The sequence below is a fragment of the Physeter macrocephalus genome, chromosome 5, assembly GCF_002837175.3.
Source record: "Physeter macrocephalus isolate SW-GA chromosome 5, ASM283717v5, whole genome shotgun sequence".
Lineage (NCBI taxonomy): Eukaryota > Metazoa > Chordata > Mammalia > Artiodactyla > Physeteridae > Physeter > Physeter macrocephalus.
In genome coordinates, this window is record NC_041218.1 from 1,697,159 (window position 1) to 1,720,812 (window position 23,654).

Below are 23,654 nucleotides of genomic sequence, written 5' to 3' on the forward strand. Positions count from 1 at the left end.
AAGATTGTCACTGAAACTGATTTAGATAAACCACAAGGTTTCTGAAGTTTTAGGGTTCTACTACCATGTCGGAGAGCACATAATTTTAGCCTTCTGAAGTAGAGAAATTTAGCTAACGCTTCTTTTTATTTTACAAATAAATATGTAATAATATATAATACAATAAAAGTGGTGGTAGTATGTATTTTTGTGTATTAGCTCTAATTTTTAATTTTGGAATGTTTTATCAAAATTGATGTATGTTTGCAAAATGCTGGAAACTTACTAAGTTTTACACAGTTTCCAAGAATAAAATGGCAACTTAGGAGTGTACAGTAGCTTTATTATTTTTCTATATATTTAATGGTCTTCTCATAGTAACTTTAACTTTCTTATATGTTGCAAAATTGATAATTAAATTAGCATAAGCTGAGTCTGAAGCTTTCACACATATTCTGGCTAATAAAACTTAATTTTTTGCATTGAATTATTTAGACTGAAAAAAAGCTGGTTATTTACATAGATGATTACACTGTTATGTAGTATGTTAACTCTCAAATTCTTTGTGTTAAGTGAATTTTTCTTGCAAAAGTAAATATGGTGGAGGTTATATCTCTTTTTGCAATTGTGGTTGATAAGACCATCAGCAGTAATGTTGAATCTCCTGGAAAAAGGGAAGTAGGGAAAATCAAAAAAAATTTTTAAATTGTATGTATTATATATAAAGTTCAGTATATAAAAGAAGGTATCTAATTTCATTGCAAACTTAAATGAGTTGTTATTCAAAATCTTTGTGACCATCCTGATCATTTTCTTCACTTGTTCAGCAGATTGCTGCTTGATAATATCTGTTGATAAACAGGTCTTTATATAAATTTATATAAATTTTCATAACTATCTTCATTTTAAGTAGGTTGGTTAGTCAGAGTAGATACGTTTACTGATTTGTGATCTTTTGCCTAAGGCAGACTTTTGTTTTTTAACTTTCGATTTCCAGAGAAGAATTTGAATTTGTATTTTTCACTACATGAAAGGGATACATATGATTAGAAAGATAAATTCTGGAAGTATGTATATTTAGAGCTCAATAACAATAATAAAGTCTGTTTTTTACCATGGGTGATAATTGTTTCAAATTACAAAACCTAAGTAAATTTTTTTCCTCCAATTATAAAATTATAATGAAGCATTCAAGGGTTTATATTCATGGTTGCAACTATTTGAGAGCAATCTTTGAAGTCCCCTGCCACACGATAATTTGTGATTTTGCAGAGGCTAGAATATGAATTGTGCTTAGTGAGGCTAGGAAAATAAATAGGCTGAGATCTGGCTGATGAGGGGCCCAGCTAGCATCTCCACCTCAATTGAGCTTTGCCATTCTCTGCCTTTTCTTAGGCATTTTGTGGGGAAGTTATATGACATAGTGAGGTGAAGGATTTTGAGTTTCACAAAGGAATTTAAATTTGTGTCTTTATGTGCTCCTTATAGAAAACTTAGAGTATGTAGGCCAGTGGGAAGAAAAAATCATCCATAATTCCACTACATTCACACTGTTAATAATTTGGTATATTTCTTTGCAATTTATTTTCTGTGCCAATTTTTTGTCGTTGTTGTTTTCATATATTTTTCATGTCATATAAGTATACAGATTGTTGTTATGTAAGTTTTTTTGTGTGTGTAATTAATGAGAATCATTCTGTAAGGAAAGGGCTGAGACCTAATTTTAGCTGTAACTCATATCACTTTTTTGTCTATCTGGTCTGATTGCTGATGTGCATTGGAGTTTTACAGGGTTTTGGACCATTTGCATTATGTTGAGACAGGGCAGGGAGAGGCACTGACATTAATTTAACATTTTGGTATGTTATTTCTCTTCTGCTGTTTACACGTGATCTATGAGTTATGTTATAGCCCATTTTATACATGAGGAAACAGGACGACAGAGTTGAAGTCCCTTTTCCAGGTCGTGTATAGCTGAGAGTTGCAAACCCAGGCTGGTCAGACATAAAGTGCCCCTCACTTAGACATCTGCTGCCACATCTTCACAGTGTGAATCCCTTGTTGTGCACTAAGTACACAGAATACATTCAGTATTTTATTGAAGTTGGATTTGTTAAAACCTTTCTGTATTTGAAAGATGTTTTGGTATCGTAAGGCTTGGGTGTACATGTACACAAAAATATAAACAAATGTAGAAGTGTTAGTTCTGTTTAAGTGTCTTACAAACTGATCAAAGCTCAACTAAGCATTTTGTTTTACACAGATGGGTAGAATTAATGGGCTGTCATATTCTCAGTTTAAACATTTCCCTTAGTAAAATCTTATGAAACTGATGTTCTCTTTTTGGCAAACAAACAAAAGGCCCTCAGCTTAGGGTCTCATGGGCTGAAATTAAGGTTTTCACAGATTTGTTTTCTTTATTGGAGGCTCTGGGGAAGAAATTGCTTCAAAGTTCATTCAGGTTGTTGGCTGAATTTGGTTCTTTGTGGTTGTAAGACTGAGGCCCCCATTTCCTTGCTAGCCGTTAGTCAGGTGCCAATCTTTGCCCTATAGGCTGTCTGCCTCTTTTCTCAGGTTTTCCATGTGATGCCCCTCCAGCAAAGTTGTGTCAGGTTCCTCCCTGTCTTCCCTTCTGCTGCATCTCTGACTCCTCTTAGAGAAAATTCTCTGCTTTTAAGGGCTCCTTGGGTTAGCTTGTACCCACCTGGCTAATCCAAGATGGTTTCCCCCTCTCTCTTTATTAAGGTCCATAGCCTTAATTATATCTGCAACATCCTTTTTTGCCATGTATGTTGGGTTGAAAAGTGTTTTCCCCAAATTCGTGTCCATTTAGAACCTCAGAACATAACCTTATTTGGAAATAATATCTTTGCTGCTATAATTAGTAAATCAGGTCATAATGGATTAGGGTGGGCCCTAGTCCAATAACTAGTATCCTTATAAGAAGATAAAACAGAGACATACACAGGGGAGTAATGTGAAGACAAAGGCAGAGATTGGAGTGATGAATCTACAAGCCCAGGAATGCCAAATGTTACAGGCAAACCACCTCTAAGGAAGGATTCTTCCCTAGAACCTCCAGAAGGAGTATGGTCCTGCTGGCACCTTGATTTTGGACTTCTAGCCTCCACAACTGTGAGAGAATAAATTTCTGTTGTTTGAAGCCATCCAGTTTGTGGTACTTTGTTACAGAAGCCCCAGAAAACTAATATACCTTGTAACATATTCACTAATATACTGTATAACAATTTCAGGGATTAAGGCATGGATACCTTTGGGGGTTCACTCTGCCTACCATGAGACTTCAGCTGAGTACAAAGCAGGAAAATACAACCCATAATGAAGAGAAAAATCAGTCAAAACTTACAGTTGACACAGATTCAGAATTAGTAGACAAGAGCATTGAAACATTTCTTGTAAGTATTTCATATGTTCCAGAAGCTGGAGGAAAGACTGAACATAACTGAACATATTGAGACATAAAAGATGTAAAAAAAGAACCAAATAAACTTCTAGAGATGAAACCTGTAATATCTGACATGAAAATATATTGGATGGGATAAAAGCAAATTAGATATTTTTTCAGAAGAGATTAGTGAACTCTGAGACACAGCAATAGAAAACAGTCTAAAAAAGAAACAAAAAAGTGACTGAAAAACTGACCAGGGCATCAGTGATATAATTGATGTTCCTAAAAGACGGAGGGTTAAGAAAAATATTTGAAAAACGGATGGCAGAAAGACTTCAAGATTGGATGAAAACTGTAAACCCTCTTATCCAAGAAGCTCAACTAGCCCTAGTTACAGGAGACCTGCCAAGATACATCATCAGATTGGTCAAAACCAGTGATATGGAGAAATCTTAAAAGCATTCAGAGAAAAAGACATAAAGTACAGAGGAGCAATGATGCGAATTCCAGCATATTTCTTGTGGGAAAAAAATGCAAGCCAGATGGCAGGGTAGCAACATCTTTAAAGTACCGAAGAAAGAAAGCCCCACCAACCTAGTTCTATATCCAGTGAAAATATTTTTCCAAAACAAAGTCAAAATAAAGACAGTGTCAGGTATACAAAAGGTGAAAGTTCATCACCACGGACCTATACTACCAAAAATAAGGGACATCCTTTAGGCAGAGGCAAATTGGTAGAAGATAGAAATCTGGATCTGTAAGACAGAATGAAGATCACTAGAAGTGGCGAATTTGAGGGTAAATATAAAAGTATTTCTATATCATATAAATCTTATTAAAAGAGAATTGGCTCTTTAAATAAAAAATAGTAACAGTAAATTGTGAGTTTTATAACGTGCAAGTAAAAGCGCATGACGACAATAATGCACGGGCAGGAGGAAAGAAGTGGCCATAGACTGTTGTGGGGTTCCTAGGCTGTACGTGAAGCATTGTAGTACCTCTCGAAGGCAGATTATGGTGAGTTAAAGGTGTGTATGATAAACCCCAAACAAGCCTAGGGTAGCTCAAAGAGGAGATACAGTCAGTAAGCAAACAAAAGAAATAGGATGGAGTCATAACAATAGTTGAGCCAAAGGGTCACAGAAAAAGAAGGCAAAGAGAAGACAGAAAGGACAATGGGGCAAGTAGAAGACAGAGAGCAAATTGATATACTGAAGCCTGATCATGTCAGGAAACATCAGTGATCTAAACATTCCAATTAAAAGGCAGAGATTATCAGATTGAATAAAAAAGAAAGCCAAAAAGTATATGCTGCCTATAAGGAACTCACTTTAAATGTAAACACACACATAGGTTAACAGCAGTAGGAGCAAAAAGATTTACTATACTAATTCTAATGAAAAGGAAGATGCTATAGATCTATTATTATCAGAAAAGGGTAGAGAATGCTATCAGGCATAAAGAAGATCATTTCATAATGATGAAGGGGTTCATTCATGAAAAGAACATAGTAATAAATGTTACCTATTATCTACCTATCTACCTAAAAAATACCTATTTATTAAATACCTGTTAAATACATGAAGCAAAAACTTACAGAAATGAAAGGATTAATAGTCAAAATCACAATTACATTCAGACATATCACTATCCCCTTTTCAATAATTGATAGAACAAGTAGCCAGGAAAAAATTAAGGATTTTTTAACACTTAACTAACTTGGCCTAATTTGTATTTATGGAACACTCAGCCCAACAATAGTGAAATACACATTCTTTTCAAGTACTCTGGGAACCTTTACCAAGAAAACCATATTCTGTGCCATGAAACAAGTCTCAGTATTTTAAGATATGCTAATGACAGTGAAGTTAAATGGGAAATCAGTGACAGCAGCCTATCTAGAAAATCCTAAAGTATTTGGTATCTAAATAACATACTTCACAATAACTCTTAGGTCAGAGAAGAAATCAAAAGGGAAATTTGAAAGTACTTTGAACTCAATGAAAATGAAAATAAAACATTCCAAAATTTATAGCACAAAGATACCTGTTTTAGAAAAGAAAAAAAGGTCTTAAATTAATTCCTGCAGCTTCCACCATAAGAAACTAGAAAAAGGAGAGCAAATGAATCCCGAAGTAAGAGGATGGGAAATAAAAAAAGATGAGAGGAGAAATGAACAAAATAAAAAACAGAAAATGTAGAGAAAATCAATGAGAGGATCAATAATATTGATAAGGCTTTAGCCAGATCAGAAAAAAAAGATACCAGTTATCAATATCAGGAATGAGAGATGTGATATCACTACAGATTCTACAGCTGTTAAAAGCATAATTAGTGCATATTATGAACACCTTTATGCCAGTAAATTCAAGAACTTAGAGAAATGGAAAAATTCCTTGAAAGGCAAAAACTACTGAAACCCTCTCAGACATGTGGAAATGTTGCAAACATTCTCACAAAATTCTAGGCTAAGAAGACTTCATTTTCAGTCCTCCCAAATATTTAAGGAAGAAATAGTGCCAATTCTACACAGACTTTTTAAGAAAATTGAAAATGAGGGAATACTTCCTTACTCTGAGGCCAGCATTACCCTGATACCAAAACCAGACAGACATACATGAAAACTATAGAAGAATATCCCTCATGAATATAGATGCATAAATTTTAAACAAAATTTTAGCAAATCAAATATAACAAGGGTAATACGTCATGACTTTTGACAAAATCAATGAATTTAATTTACCATATGCACATACTAAAAAAGAAAATTCATATGGTCATCACAATATACACAGAAAAAGCATATGACAAAATTCAATGTCCATTCCTGATAAAATCTCTCAGCAAATTAGGCATGAAAGGGAGTTCCCTCATCTTAATGAAGAGCATCTATGAAAACCCTACAGGTAACATCATACTTAATAGTGAAAGGCTGAATGCTTTTTTTTTTCCTGAGATCCCCTCTTACCACTTCTATTCAACATGGTTCTGGTGATTTTTAAAGAATAAAGGACATTGAGATTGGAAAGGAAAAAGTAAAACTGTCTCTGTTAACAGATTATATGACTATATAGAAATTCTGATGGAATCTATTATAGGAAAGCTATTAGAACTAATAAGTGAATTTTGCAAGGTTGCAAAGATACAAGATCAATATATAAAACTCCATTGCAGGGCTTCCCTGGTGGCGCAGGGGTTGAGAGTCCGCCTGTCGATGCAGGGTACGCGGGTTCGTGCCCCGGTCCTGGAGGATCCCACGTGCCGCGGAGCGGCAGGGCCCGTGGGCCGTGGCCGCTGAGCCCGCGCGTCCGGAGCCTGCGCTCCGCGGCTGGATAGGCCGCAACAGTGAGAGGCCCGCGTACCACAAAAAAAAAACAAAACTCCATTGCATTTCTGTATGCTAGCAATGGATAACTGGAAATTGATTTAAAAACCAGTGCCGTTTATATACAGTAGAATCAAAAATATGAAATGCTTAGGGATGTGCGAGACCTGTATACTGTAAACTAGGAAACACTGCTGAGGAAAATGAAAGCATACTGTAATAAATGGAGGGAAGTGCTGTGTTCATAGATTAGAAGACAGTACTGTAAAGGTGTTAGTTCTCCCCAAATTGATCTATAGATTCAACACAATCTTAGTCAAAATACCAGGATGATTTTTTTTGTAGAAATTGAAAAGCTGATCTCAGATTTTAGATGGGAATTCAAACGACTTATATTTGCCAAAACAACTTTGAAAGAGAACAAAATTGGAGGACTGACTACCCAACTCAAAGATTATTTTAAGGCCATAGTAATTGATACTGTGCTGTATGCATTAGCAGGAAGATAGATAGGGCAACTCAGTAGAATAGAGAGTTCAGGAATATATCCAAACATATCGTAAATTTATTTTTAACAAAGGTGCAAAAGCTATTTGGTGGAAAAGGCTATTTTCAACAAATGGTACTGGAGCAATTGGATAATCATAGGTAAAAAATGAACTTAAATCCGTATCTGGCTCCATATGCAGAAAGTAATTTGAAAGAATCGTAGATCTAAATGTAAATCCTAGAACTGTAACACTTGTAAAAAGGAAATGTAGGAGAAAGTCTTTGACACTGGACTAGACCGTAATTTCTTGGGTAAGATAGCTAAAGCATGATCCGTAAAGAAAACATTGATAAATTGGACTTTATCAACATTAAGAAATTTTGTTCTTTGAAAGATACTGTTAAGAGGATGAAAAGACAATTCACGAAGTGGGAGAAAATATCTGTAAATCATATGCCTGATAAAAGACTTGTATTCAGAGTATATAAAGTATACTCAGTAAGTAAACAGGCAACCCAGTGAAACAATGGGCAACAGATTTGAAAAGACATTTTAGCAAAGAAGATGTAAATGGATGGCAGATAAGTTCATGAGATGTTCACGTCATTATTCATTGGGGAAATGCAAATTAAAGCAGTAATGAGATACCACTGTATACCTATTAGAATGGCTGAAACTGAAAAGACTGCCCATACCATTTTTTGTCAAAATGTGGATGAGATTTGAATTCTGCTGGTAGGAATGTGAAATTATACACCCACTTTGGAAAACATTTTGGCAGTTTCTTAAAATGTTAAACGTACACCTGCTATATGACCCAGGCATTGCATGCCCACATATGTACCCCAAAGACATGAAAGCCTGTGTCCATATGAAGTCTCATATGTGAGTGTTTATAACAGCTTTAGTTGTGAGAGCCACAACCCAGATAGCAGTTTGCCTGTGGATGGATGCAGTGTAGTAACTGGATTCAATCTGATACAAAGGGATAGACTACTGATACTGCCACAGTGTTGAAAAATCTCAGAAGAATTGTGCTAGGTGACAGAAGCCAGACAAAAACAGGAGTACATACTACACTTAACCATTTATAGAAAATTTTAGAAAATACAGTCTTTTATAAAGTGTAGAATCTGGCTGATGGGGAATGGGGTGGGATACGGAGTGGCAGGAGACACTGATTATAAAATGGTATGAGCAAACTTGGGGGTGATGGGTATATTATCTTGGTTATGGTGACATAACTGCCACATTTTATGAAATTGTACAATTTGTGTGTAGTTTATGTCAATTATAACAACAAATTTTTTAGAAACTAATATTTTTACTTTTTATATATGTCGTGATTTTCTGCAAAGTGAACATGGGTTCTCAGAAAGTATGGTACTTTGGTATAGGGGCTAATTAGCACTGTGTGTTGGTAGCCTCTGGAGATGTTACTGTTATTAAAAGCAAAAAGTCATTAAGTGCTTATTTTGTGACAGGCGTGATGATGGTTGTTCATGTATTATTTCACTGAATTCTCAGCACCACCTACAGACATGATCCTCAGCCTCATTGTATAGGTGAAGAACCTGTGGCTTAGAAATGTTGTCACATGGAAGTGCAGACGGGGCTCGAACCCAGGTCTGTGTGAAAGTCCCGTGTGTGCATTTGGCCACCATCCTGTGTGTTCTTCCTGGTTATTAACACGATACAACAATTGGCTGTAATTATAACCCCTTTGAATGAAGAAAAGGGTTAAGATGTTTAGCATCTTTTTTTTTTAGAGACTGAAAAGTGGAAAAGTATTTTAGAACATTTTTTATTTTTAAAAGTACAAATTAAAGTTTTTCCTCTGAGATGTGAAACAGTGTTTTTGAAAATATTTTGTAAAACATTTTATTTCCTGCTGAGATAAATATATATTGTAAAACTCATTCAATTTAAATACTTAGATTTTTGAATAAGAAACTGTAAATTGATTTTTAATTACATCACCTTATTTACTAAAGGAAGTACATCTCTCTAGGTAACCTGTACAAGTGCTGCATTCATTCTTTTTGTTTATATTCCATGCTGTTCCAAAAAGGATTTAGGGTAGTTATGAAACACATATGTTAATTTGTAACCCAAGGCAGTTGAGAACTAGTTTCCTTGGTTCCCTGAGAGCTCAGTGTGTAGTCTCCATGTTGTCTGGAATGGAAGCTCTGTGAGGGCAGAGGTTTGTGTTCTGTTGTTACTACATCTCCAGTGCATGGAATAGTGCCTTGTAAATAAGGGTGTTGAAAGAACATGAGTTGCCTGTTTTCAGAAGCATTGGATCATAATTGTATGTGGTACATTGAATTTATATTTAGCATAATTTTTATCTTTGATTCTTGATTTTATAAATTTTAATGAAGATTGTAGCCATCGAAAAGGAAGAGCATGGAGAAGAAACAAGGTCATCAGAGATGCTTGAGAAAGCAAGATTGTTTTACCTATAAAAAGTGAGATGTTGGTCCACATATTATCCCAGTGACATACCTAAAGTTCTGTATTTTTAAAAATCTAGTCTTATTATCATCTAAGTTGTTTTTTATTGTGATTTTATGAGTGCAGAATGTGCCAGAAAGGGAAAAGATGATGTGAGCTTGCTTGCCCCTCTTACATTTTCTTTACCACTTGGAGTTGCTTACTAAAACTTCTACGATGTAGCGGTTTTTAAAAATCCCAGGAATTAGTGCAGCTACTTGCAGGCTCTGCAGCCGTGGCAGGTTTTATATAAGCAGCCTCTGTCATTTTGGGGGATTGCTGTGAAGAGTAAATGAGTTTGTATAATATCTGTAAATCACTTAGAATAGTGCTTGGCACATAAGGGCTCAATAAATGCTAATTATTACATTTTGGGTTATTATGAGGCTTAAATTAAACAAGATTATTCATGTAAAATGTTTAGTAGAGTATCTGGCATTTATTAAGTGCTCGATAAATGCTACTGGCTCTAATTTAAATATTCAGGTGCCAATATGTCTGAAGAGGCTGTGTCTTTGGATCTCTGCATATGTCATATGTTTAGTGAATTTATTTTAGAGCATGAGGAAAAATTATTAGTTTCTGTATTGGCTTTTCCCAACAGGTACAAGTTACAAAGTTATAAAAATTTTATAGAAATATGTAATTATTTTTCTGATTTCTAAGTTTAGGTCATTTGTTAGGCCTCTCTATTCAAGTTTATGTTTATTTTTACTATTAAAAAGTACAGAGCTTTGACTGATACTACAATTTAGCACAGTAATTTTCTTTGACAAGATTGTCATTATCTAAACTCATCTTTCTTCTATTGTTATCCTTCTCACAGGTTTGTGGAACCTTGCTTCTCTCTTTTCCAATCTTTGTTTATTTGTGTTGATGCCCTTTGCCTTTTTCTTTCTGGAATCAGAAGGTTTTGCTGGCCTGAAAAAGGTAAGTGAATCATGTTTTAGAATTAAATTTCTTTTCTTTACTTTTTTTTTTTTTTTTTTTTTTTTTTTGGGGTACGCGGGCCTCTCACTGCTGTGGCCTCTCCCGTTGCAGAGCACAGGCTCCGGACGCGCAGGCTCAGCGGCCATGGCTCACGGGCCCAGCCGCTCCACGGCATGTGGGATCCTCCCGGTCCGGGGCACGAACCCGTGTCCCCTGCATCGGCAGGCGGACTCTCAACCGCTGCGCCACCAGGGAAGCCCTGGGGTGACTTTTAAACTTGACAAAATGAGTTCTAGTGTTACAGTTTATAGACACATTGCACCTTTCTAATTTTTAGTTATGGTTATTCATATTCATATTATGATAGATGGTTGGTTTCATATTTAGTGAATGTACTGAGATCAGAATGGATGGTTGGGTATGGCGGTCAAACCTACATTGAGAAAACTGGCTTTTATATATTAGGTTTGTTTTTTATAATGACATATGTAAATTATTTAAGTCATCCATGTAATGGGAAAGACTTGCATAGTTTCAGTTTAAAAAACTCTTTGTTCATAATTTCATGAAGAATGATAGGAAGTTTTGCTGCTGAAAGGGATTTAGTTCAAACGCTCCTTTTATACGGAGGAAACTGAGATCCAAAGATATTAATGTTATTAAATTGTCTAAGAACCACATATGTACCACTGCAAAACTAGGACTAAAACGCAGGGCTTGCTTCTAACCTCCCCAGAGTGTGCACGTCCTTCACCGGTCAGCACTGTGGAGAGCACCGTTAAAGCCAGCCAGGTAGGTGACAGGCCAGGCACCGACGAGGAGGGAGGAGAAGAGGGCCACAGCGCGGGCAGAGGAAGGGGCAAGGCAGGGCTTTGCGTGGGGATGTCAGATAGTAGGAGGACAAGGAGGGTGTGACGTGGAAGCCCAGACAGAGCTCAGGAGAGTGGAATGGAAAACATGACATCAGAGTGGGGTCGAAAAGGAAGAGCATGGAGAAGAAACAAGGTCATCAGAGATGCTTGAGAAAGCGATTTCTGTGGAATTTTGGAGCCTTTTGATGGCTAGTCATACATTTGACACAGTTTTACTAGGCGCTTAGTGGTAATTACTATGCTGTTAAAGGAGCTTGCTGGGTACAGAAGTGAAAAGACAGGGTTCTTGCCTTCAAGAGACTAAGAGAGGATGACCTCAGAGATGAAAACAAGTAGCATGTGGTGGATGAACTTTTATACAGTGAGCGGCTGTGAGGGGAGGTCTTGATTTGCCTGGAGAATTGGGGAAGCTTGAGGGAGGGGTTAGCCTGCACTTGAGCTGAGACTTGCAGGGGAGCATTCGAAGCTTGAGCAAAGGCCTGGATTCTGCCTGAATTGAGGGAGTGGCTGGCTGCTGCTTAGCTGTAGAATGGAGAATGGCTAGAGACCCCTTGTCAGGATCAGATCCTGGAGGTCTGAGTCCTCTACCACATTGTTTGGGTTTTATGCTGTAGACAACAGGGAGTTGGCAGAGGACTTTTGAAAAGAATTTTTGCATCTACTGTTTTATTTAAGCATATTTAGAGATAAATACACGTCAGAATTTCAACATATGTCACTAGGGAAAGGAGTACATGCACCACACAATGCGAGACTCTGTTTGGTAGAGATGTCACCACACTGAATCAGTCATGCACCTGGCTCTGTTAAACAGAGCGTTTCAACATATGTCACTAAAATTGCCATGTTGATGTTTGCTTTAAACATGCACAGTGCTCCCCTCCCCCTAGCTCTGTCTCATGTGTAATCTTATCAAGTACAAAAGCCAACTGGTAAAGCTCAGTGTTAAATATATTTTCATGTTTGGAATTAAAGGTGTGCTGCCTAGTTTATGCTCTTCATAAAAATCTAGTTATTAGTTAAATAAATTATTTTAGAAAGCAGCGTGCAATATGGACAAACCCCTTTGTCTCCAAATTATTTCCCTCCCTTCCTGTGAACTAACCAACTAGAAAAGGGACTTGGCTGAATCTGTTGGAGCAGAGCTAGCACCATCTCTAGAATTAAAAACGACGGACGCAAGAACCCAGTGATTTACTGTTCTCCTGTCCCCCTTGTAGACTAAGGTCAAAGGGGAGGATCGGCTTGAGGAGGGGTCTAGGAAGGTGAGTAAAAATATCTTGCCCCTGCAATTGTACAGCAGTTCTTCCCTCTAAACGGTTTGCTTCTAGTCTCTTTATACATGATTAGAAGAATGTCTTTTCTAAGCACATCTCTATGTCAGCCTCCTCAGAATTCCTCAAGGTCACCAGCTACATTTCATGGTCTCAAAGGGGACAGATGTGTTGAGTGATTGTAGGGTGCCGTTGACATGACCAATCCAGTTAATTCCCAAACACGGCGAAGGATTTTTTAAAAATATATTTATTTATTTGGCTGTGCCGGGTCTTAGTTGCGGCATGCGGGATCTAGTTCCCTGACCAGGGATCGAACCCGGGCCCCCTGCATTGGGAGTGCAGAGTTAACCACTGGACTGCCAGGGAAGTGCCCACAGTGAAGGATTTAAAAAGAGGGGGAGAAGGCAGAGCTCAGGATGGTTACCGTTTCTTAGAATCTGGTAGCTTGGGGATGAATGGGAGTTACAGAAACCAAATTAAAGTGTTTTGTCTTTAATGCTGTTAAAGGAAAGAGGGAGATGGGGTTGTGGCTTGGAGGAGAAGAGGTAGAATAATTCTCCTATTAGTATGCTGAGGGAGGGGCCAATGGAAGAGAGACTGCAGGTACTAAGGTGAGAAAATTTGTCTTTAGTGTCAGACTGCCTGGGCTAGTTACATCATCTAAACCTCAGGTTTTCTATCTGTAAAATGGGTATAGTAATGATAGTTACCTTACTGTTTCATTTGGAGGATTAAATGAGAGGTGATTATTCATGTAAAGCATTTAGCCCAGGATTTAGCTCAGTAAATGTTAGGTATTATTGTCAGTATCCTAGAGCTTCATGCATTTGACTGATAAGTATTCTAGGAAACATCAGTGTTAAATGGATAGATCATTAGAAAGCAACTAAATAGAGTCAGCTCTTAATTATTCATGTATTATTATCTTAGGCGGTTTTAAGATTCCAAATTATTTTTCCCATTTTGAAATGGCATGTACTGAAGCAGAATCAAAACTGCCTAAAGAGAAGGTGCATCTACAGGGAACTACATTCAATATCCTGGGATAAACCATGATGAAAGAGAATATGAAAAAGAATATGTATGTATAACTGAGTCACTTTGCTGTACAGCAGAAATGAACACGACATTGTAAATCAAGTATACTTCAATAAAATTAAAAAAAAAAGAGAAAGAGAAGGTGCATGTAGACCCTGTTAGAAATGTTTAGAGAGCTTTAAAATCAGGGTAATCATGGCATGTCATTTTACAATATTCACCTTTTTCAGTTACATGGAATTTGCAAGGGTTTTTATTAGCATTGTATAGTTAAGTCTAAATGTGTTAGGTATATGTTTGAGCCTTGCAGTATTATGCCTTTCTGTTATATAAGATCATCTGGTATTTACTTGCACAGGTTCTGAACAGTGTTTGATGAGATCTGTAGCACTTTCCACAGAGCTATAGGTTGTATCGCAGTCAGGAACTCTGCTGCTCTGATGAAGGGGGTTGGTCGCTGACATCTTTGACACAGCTGGCTGGCAAGCAAGTATATATTTGTGTGTATCCCTTTAAAACCCTTTGCTCATTGGTTACATTTGACCTATCTGCTTCCAAGGCAACATTGAGGAGAGCTTAGAAAACACTTCTAATTGGTAGATTTCAGCACAATAATTTGAGTAAGGACAAACTTGTAATATAGTTTAGTTAAATTTCCTTTTTTTTCCTTTGGCCACTTCCTGGTGTTGTTTTACTATGTTGAAGTCTGGTGGAGCCCCTAAATGGCATATGGTCCCACCAAACTCCCATTGATTCCCCTGGGCAATCGATTTTAAAGCAGCCCCTTGCATATTGTGCCGAGATGCGGAAATTGGCCACTGGCCATGGCGGATGCAGAGCTTGAATTGAAAATCAAATTAAGCAGAATTCTCTACTTAGTTTTTAATTAAACCACTATGTTAATTCAAACAGGACATTTTAGGCCTGGGGGGTTGACCATGTCCTTTTAAGGGCCTTGAATCGCCTTTCTTCTCTCTCCTTACCATGGCGTATGTTTCTTTTTTATTGGGACCATCTCCTAGCTATTCCCATTCTTTACAGTGCTCAAGGGTAGAAGAATGTAAGTGGTCTTGATAAAGCAAGGTTTTTTCTTGTTTCTTTTTCTTTTTTTTCTTTTTTGTAAGAAGGTACCTTTTATCTTGGAATTCTGTTAGCAGTTAAATTTTTATTTAATCTAGATTATTTATATTATAGGCTGTCACCCGTATATATTGTAGCAAGCATTACCTATGTTCATGTGTGTTTGAAGCTGACCCCAAGCTTACATCTTATGTTTCACCTCTGGTGAAGAGGTTGCGTCTGGTGGATTTTGTTTTTGTTTTGTGGTAGACATGTTTTCTCCACAGTTTTTATCTCGGTTGCTTAGTCATACACCAGAGTATGAGTCTTGGGGCTGACAGCGCTCTTGTTCCTGTTACACTCAGGTCAGCTGTGTGAGTCTCTCTCCCCACTCTGCCTCAGAGGGACCTCTAGATTATTTGGGGTGATGCCAGAAGGTGTTTTTCGATTGCGTAATGAACCGGTCTAACCTCTGGCTAGGGTTTAAATGGGAGTTAGGACTGTGTTTGTTTCATATTGTATCTTAACATCTTACTTTGAATTAAAATGTCATAAGGAAAAAAAATGTCTTGAGGAAAAAATTCAGCAACTTAATGAAAGTTAAAAAAACCCTTCCATGACAGATTATTTCATGAACCAAAGATGTTTCTGGGAGCAGCTTTATATTGTGCCTCCCATTAATGCCTATCTTTGGTTTGAAGTCACAGTATAACATTTAACATAAGTGACAGCAACATCCTGACCAATTACCTAAGCCATCCAGACACCCCCAGATGTCCAGAACATAGCACATGGTCTGTAGGATTAAGAGGTTAACTCCTAGAACTTCAAACGAAGTGCTTGATAATAAAAGCAAAAAGTACAAAATCTGAGGTGACTTCCTTTCTTAATTAATTAGACTGGCCAGGTGGAAGCCAAGAGCTGGGTGGGGTGCTTGGAAGGCCTATAAAGCTGAGCACCGTGACAGCACAATAGAGGGGGAACAGACATCGTTCTAATATGTTTCTATCCTGTGTCACAGTTTGAAATTGTCCTGGTTTATGTCCCTTTTGGCAAACTTACATAAAAGTGACCTTGTACTGTATTTTATGACCAGATGACTTTTTCCCCCCAGTGGCTAATTTGTATCAGGCCTCCATCTTAAAGAGACACAGAAATGAGTAGGAAGTCCAGCTCGGTCTCAGTGAGCTTTCATTGCATTCTTTCATTATTTTTGCTCGTTTTTGCCACTGATCATCCATAAATTGTTGGAAATGAGTGATTAAGGAAGTGCTGCTTAGTGTTAGTGGCACATGCGCATATTTGCATGGTTTTTGTGGGTGAGAGGAAATCACATACAAAAAAGGGAAACCCCTGCTGGGAACCTTTCAAGGAAATTTACCTTGGGTCTCGTTTTGATCTTGGTGTTTATTACAGAAAATGGAGTCATATCTCACTAACTACTGTTATGTGTTAATTTGATTTTCCAACACCTTCAAGAAAAAAAAAATCAGTAATTTATTAACAGAATTCCTGTACCCTCTTCCAATTGTGAGGACTAATTTTTTCCATAGAAACAATATAGATAAGAATGATTATTTTCAAAACATTTGATTCTGGTAGTGTTGTTACATGCAAGATTCCTGTTGGACTTGTGACTCTACTGTAAAAGGCGTGGTTATAATAATGTAAACTGAGCACTTCAGACATTGAAGCTTGACGTATAGGTTATCAGAGAAAGACACAGAAAAGTATTATTTTGAAGAAAAGGGTACATTTATTTCATTTAAAAATTATTTGAGTTCATAAGGATTTTGAGTTAAAAATCATTTAGTTAGGGCTTCCGTGGTGGCGCAGTGGTGGAGAATCCGCCTGCCAATGCAGGGGATACGGGTTCGTGCCCCGGTCCGGGAAGATCCCACATGCCGCGGAGCGGCTGGGCCCGTGAGCCGTGGCCGCTGAGCCTGCGCGTCCGGAGCCTGTGCTCCACAACGGGAGAGGGCACGACGGTGAGAGGCCCGCGTACCGCAAAAAAAAAAAAAAAAAAAAAAAAAAAATCATTTAGTTAATGAAATGATGTTAACTGGTGGCGCAGCCGTTGCGCGTCCGCCTGCCGATGCAGGGGAACCGGGTTCGCGCCCCGGTCTGGGAGGATCCCACGTGCCGCGGAGCAGCTGGGCCGGTGGGCCATGGCCGCTGGGCCTGCGCGTCCGGAGCCTGTGCCCCACAACGGGAGAGGGCACGACGGGGAGAGGCCCGCGTACCGCAAAAAAAAAAAAAAAAAAAAAAAAAAATCATTTAGTTAATGAAATGATGTTAATTTTGTCACTCTTCTCAGTGCAGCTGCATGTTGGAGGCGACTAAATTATAACTTCAGTAACAGTTATTGGTAAATAGCACATTGCTCAGTTCCTGCATACTTGTTGATGGTATGATACTCTCTCTCCATTTATCAAAAAAGGAGAGATTTCTACTGTAAGGCTAGATTGTCTCTTTATTTGCGTAAAGAGTTTTGTATAGTGGCAAAACTATAAGCTCTGGCTTTCAGAAGACCTGGACTTAAATCCTGACTCTTTTTTACCGACCTGGAAGTCCAGGCACGGTTCTTAGTGTCTCCACCTGGAAAGTGGGCTGCAGTCCTTACCTCGTCCTTGGATTACTTCACCAAATCTCTTTGTAAAGCACCAAGACACAGTAGAAGCGGCAGTTATTATTAGGGACTTAAATGTACCAACTGTGAGCAAGTTGATAATGAAATCAGGATGATTTGTGTGGTATAACTTTATATGTGATAGCAAAACGATGTAAGAAATTAGAGTGGCATCAACATAGCTTTGTTTATTTACTTGTTGAAATATAAATGGTTTTATCTTGTAACAGTATAGGTCGTAAAAAGAAGGTATTTAATAGGTAGCTGAATTTCAAACTTTGTTTTATATGATGATTAAATTACCAACTAATGTCTCATAATTTGTTAAATGAGAAGTTTTGCTAGGGAGGAAATATAAAATCACCAGGTTCAGATTTTAAAATAATTATACTTTTAATTAAACTGGCTCTAATACTTGAATATTCATAAAACAATTTCATAGGAATAGCCATTGTTATCAATTAGAGTCTCCTTTCTAAAACTTTTTTTGAGGGAGTTGAAAACTACCTACCCTTGGTTGGAATGAACTTTATTTGAAAGTAAAATTAAACGTCAGATTTAATGCTGACTAGAGAGCTTCTTACACAATTATGATACATATCCACAGACCTGTAGGATGAGAGCTCACCCAAGAGGCTAGAATTTGGATTGTTAAAATCTTCTATTTATTTGGCATTTAAACTCATATTTATTTGTCTGTAAAATCATTTATTCAGCATGTCACAGTGTTAACCTTCTGATTTCTATGAAATGTGTGCCAATATATAGCTGGAACTTGATATATTACTTTACAACCCATTTATTTGGCCCGTTTGTACCAGAAATAAAAGTTGTGTATTAGACACGTCAAAGGCAATAGGATTGTTTGATAGTTTTGACATTAGGTCATATTTTAGGTTGCAGTGTATTATGTACTTGTCTTTAAACTTAAGTCATTAATAGTTATACTACTTAAAAATTATTGGTTTGCACACTTTCTGTTAAGGAAAGGAAATTCTCATCTAGGAAGACAAGTTCTTACTGTTCGAGAGTGATTGACTTTTAAATCAATTGAACTGTTAAAAAAAATACATAAAATGTATGTTCTTTTAGTTATTAAAAAGAAGGTGAGCAGGCAAAAACAAAAAGTAAGGACACCTGAACAGTAGAAAAAGAAATATAGTGAAATGGTCAATTTAAAGGAAATGTTTCCTATTATCTTTCTTGGAACACAAAGAAGAAATTTTAAGTTGTTTTATAGTGCTGGATTTAAATACTTATATACTTTCACATTTTATTTGGGATTACTTGATATTAATGTGTCTCTTTATACATTAATTAATGAGTATTAAGTTTTATAAGCAGTCTGTTTTTACACAGACTTGTGAAGGGCTTAAAAATTTTTTTAAATCCTTTTTGAAATATCAGAAAAACTTATCTGATCTCTTAATGATTTTTGCTTCCTTCTTTTTTTTAACATCTTTATTGGAGTATAATTGCTTTACAATGGTGTGTTAGTTTCTGCGTTATAACAAAGTGAATCAGCTATACATATACATATATCCCCATATCTCCTCCCTCTTGCGTCTCCCTCCCACCCTCCCTATCCCACCCCTCTAGGTGCTTCCTTCTTAAATGCCTAGAATTAAATGATATTTCTGATTTTTTTTAGAAGATATTTAATGAAGTACCTTATGTTGTGATAAGAGCTTATTGCATTATATAACAAATATACTTTAAGTATTCTGAATAAGATATCTCTTCTCTTTCTGTTATTACCTTAGTTCAGGCTTCATCATTTCTTACTTGGATTATTGAAACCACTGTCCATCTGTGTTTTCTGCTTCCAGTTTCATTCCCACACAAAGTAACCTCCACACTGCCTTCTAGCATTGTTTTCTACATAATGATATATCTGTAACTCACCTCCATAAAATCTCCAAGGACCAAAACCGAACAGGCACAACAAAACTTAAATGGTAACTGAGTAAGTGATGCCCTAGTTAAGGCAGGGAGGGAGGTAGTTACAAGGTGGTACAGGACCATGGATGCATTCAGGCTAGGAGTTGGAACTGGAGCTCCACTGAAAGCCCTCAGCCAAAGGGCAAACTTGTTACACACACACACAGACACACACACACACACAGTGATGGGGAGCGTCTGTCAGCCTTAGCTCTGGGCAGAAGTCTCCCCTGAGAGTTAGTCCACAGGCCTCTCTACCTCACAGGAGTTGGGGTTTGATATTACTTCCTGTATTGTTGGGAGACCCCAAACCAAGAAATTAGCATAAAGCGTTTTTCAGAGTATTATGTATCATTTAATCATTTCAACCTGATATATAATATCATTTTAACATAACGTATAATTAAATAAATTTTAATTTTAAGTGGTTTCAATAAACATAATTAATGTTGGTTTTAGGAAGTTGATTTAATGTAATTAAGATTCATCATATGTATAAATTTTTGAGCTGGTCCTATTTGTGACATAGGCTATTTAATTGTCTTTAACTTAATTGTGTGAGAAAACTCAGGACTTGACAACAAACATGTAAGCAGGCCTAAACAAGACCTGATTACATTTTATCCAAGCTTTTTTCCATTTTAATCTAACACTCTTTCTTAGTAATTTGATACTGGTTTAGTTCTGAAAGTGTTTTTATTCCTTCAGAGCCAAGGATGAATAATGTAGTCTATTCTATTTTAGCTACTTTTTCTGTGAGTTTTTACAAAGATCTAATATTTTAATCTATCTATGGTTAATTTTGTGAGGTGATTAAAAAGAGTGAATCTAAGTAAATTTTTCTCTGTTATTCAGTTATTCTAAAGAAATGTATACAGTAATATTACTCTTACCTATTATTTTTTAATATTTAAAAATTCTTATGTATAATTACACATCTTTCTGGACTTTTTACAGCTTGTAGTGCCTGGAATCACTGCTCTTTTCTTACTTTTCTTATTTTCTTTTAATTTTTTTTTTAGCCTATAATTTCCCCTGGACATTTCTCCATAGATTTGATCCCAAGTACTTTCTATCATTTAGGGATTTCTCAACATTGCTACTCTGCTGATGGAACTCTTGTCTTCTACCATAATTAATTCATTCAGTTAATTCCTATTGACCACTTATTGTATTCTAGGTACTGTTGCAGCTGCTAGGGACAGTGCAATTGATTGATTATGTATTTATTATATATTTTTCCTGTTTTCTGTGGTAAAAAATGTATGTGATTATTAATCTTGTCATCTTGAACTGATGTACCTGATTCCTCTATCTCTCCACCTGTTAGCTTTACTGGCCCTTTGTCTGGAATTCAGTTATTTGTTAATTTGGGGGCATTCTTTGTTCTTTTTTCCAGACCTGGGAGGCTTTGTGGTCTCTGCTTGAATTGGCTCTGATTTCGTTGACAAGTGTGGGGCGCAGTCTTTTCTTTTGGCCTCTCCTCTTTAGCTTTGTAGCTGTTTTGGCCTCTCAAGGCCTTAAGATTGTTTAAAGACGATCTTTTCCAATATAGTGTTCAGAAATTCCTTCTCAGGATTCCAAGATGATTTCTACAAACGTACAAGCCCTTCCTGAATGTGTCTGTGTATTCCAGGATCTTTAATTTCCCTGTGTCTTATTTGGCTTGCATGAAGCATACTCACAAGGTTGATGATTCTGGCTGATTCTCCTGTGTATCTTGACTTCTATCGGTTTTTCATTAATATTTTAATTATAATTTAAACAAGTTCAGGGAAAGCCAATTAACCCTACATTGTGTTTTATATCATTCCAAATTACCTGTCAACATTTGTACTTGGATCATTGTGTAATTGTAATTAGTGTATATATATATTTTATGTCCTTCTTACTTTAATAATTTATTTTGTGTACATAAATTTTCTAGTGCCATGAAAAATTGTCCAAGACTTGGAAATGGGCAAAGAAGATCCTGGGTGTTCTGTCGTTGGAGTTCTAGCCATCGTCTAGTGGATGCTGGGGAGTTTTTGGTCCTATAGGGGTGTGCACCTTTGGCTGATTTTCTGTTGACTTGGCTATATTACATCTCCTTAGGGTTAGAGTTAACTTGTAGGAAACTGAGAGCAATGCAAAATAATTTTTCTGATAGAGATGTAATTGATTTCTTCCCTATGCAAGAGATAGCTCCAAACACTTCATTTTATTGTCCCACAGAATGTTATCCCATTTTGCATCTATTGGCAAATTGATTTTAATGTTTCTGGTTATCTACGTATATGTGTTCTTCAAATTCTCCTTTGACCTGGTTTTATCAGAAATTAAAATCATGTGCTAAAGGATGTGAAGAACAGAAAGGACCAGGGTGCTCAGAGAGGAGCTGCCATCAGCAAGCAGCAGTAACACTTGCTGTGGGCTAAAGCAGAGCACGTGGGTCCTGGAAGTTGAGAGTCGGTAAACTTACAAGGGCCCACCAGGGCACAAGCTACCGAGACACCTCACCCAGAACTGGAGCCTGTTTCTCTAGATTCACTGTCACCAGAGGCAGGAGATGGATGATTAAAGAAAGAAGCAAGACAAAAACTCTTGTGTATATAAAGATGAGCAGGGACTCAGAAGATGACCAGACATCTGGGAAAAGTCAACATTGTGAGAGGGGCCAAATTCGATGCACTACTCAGAGTTAATAGACAAAGAAAAGATTTCAGAGAGATTTGAAAATATTTGATCTGGCATTTTAGACTTTTCTTGCCAGAGGGAATTAAGGATATCTCGTCCTCAATATTGCCAGAAATGGAAGTTCTGTTGAGTCATCCTGATAAAAATCAAGTCTAGACAGTTTCCAGGATATTTCTACCAGACATTAAAGAATAGAGAACTACAGTTTCAACAAATTTGTCTGGAGATTTGAAGATGGAACACTCACAGTTGTATTTTATGGAACTAGTGGAATCTTGATGCTGAAAGCAGACAGGATTAATATGAGAAAGGAACATTATATGCCATTCCTTTTCATGAATACTTGTGAATCAGAAAATATTAAGCTGAGTCCAACACAAAAGATCATCATCCAAAAAAATTTATTTCAGCTATCAAGGTTGGTTTAACACTAGAAAATCTATGACTGTAATTCATATTAGCAGAGTAAATGAGAGAAAAGAATCAAGTGAACACCTCAGAAGAGACACAGAACACATCCATGAAATCAGTAACCATTCATGATTAAAAAGCAAACTAAGAACTAAAGGGAACTTGCTTAACCTGATAATGGATATCTACTCTAAGACTGCAACTGACATTGTTCTTAGCAGTAAAATGTTAAAAGTATTTACTTTAAAATTGGGATGCCATCTTGAGTACTTTTATTTCTAACAATAGACAACACTGTAGTAGAGTTCTTTACTAGTACAGTTAGACAAGAAAAGGAAAAATTGAAAGGAACAAACAAAATAGTCATGATTAACAGATGGTATTGTCTTTTGAAAAATCCTATAGAATCTAAAGATAAATGATAATTCCAATAAGAAAATTTAGCAAGGAAGCTGGATATAGGATTAATATAGGAAAATCAATAAATAACAGCAACAAACAGAAAATCTAATTAAAAATACCTTTTATAATAGCAAGACAACTAAGGCATGTTGAAATAAACCCAACAAATGATTTTTAAAACCTTATTGAAGTAATATATGGCAAGAAAAAATCTTATTGAAAGATGTTAAGAAGACCTAGATAATTGGATAGATATCCTATGTTTATGAATTTCTTTATATGATAAAAATACCAGTTCTGAAATTATTTTTTAGAGTCAGTGCAATTCTAATAAAATTTTTAAGAGGTTATCTTATGGCATGCGACAAGGAGATAGTAAAATTCTTTGGGACGGCAGAGAGCCAAGAATAGGCAAAGCAATTTTGAAGAACATGGTGATGGAACTTACTCTATCAAGTATTAAAAAAGGAACAAAGGACTTGAATAGACATTGCTTTGAAGAAGATATGCAAATGACCAATAAGCACATGAAAACACCCTAGTCTCCCTAGGCATTAGGGAAATGCAAATCAAAACCACAAGAAGAGGGCTTCCCTGGTGGCGCAGTGGTTGAGAGTCCGCCTGCCGATGCAGGGGACATGGGTTCGTGCCCCGGTCCGGGAAGATCCCACACGCCGCGGAGCGGCTGGGCCCGTGAGCCGTGGCCGCTGAGCCTGCGCG

General features: G+C 36.9%; 1 protein-coding gene across 7 annotated transcripts in view; it reads left to right on the top strand.

Annotated features, from left to right (window-relative positions):
- Positions 1–23,654, top strand: part of LMBR1 (limb development membrane protein 1) — a 150,363-nt gene that overhangs the window by 44,275 nt on the left and 82,434 nt on the right. For 6 of the 7 annotated variants that reach the window (XM_028489514.2, XM_028489513.2, XM_055084718.1 and 3 more), the window contains one exon: positions 10,526–10,629. The exons of the other annotated variant lie outside the window; for it this stretch is intronic. In XM_028489514.2, the coding sequence (XP_028345315.1) occupies positions 10,526–10,629 (104 nt within the window). The remainder of the gene's footprint in view (positions 1–10,525; positions 10,630–23,654) is intronic. 7 annotated transcript variants of the gene reach the window in all.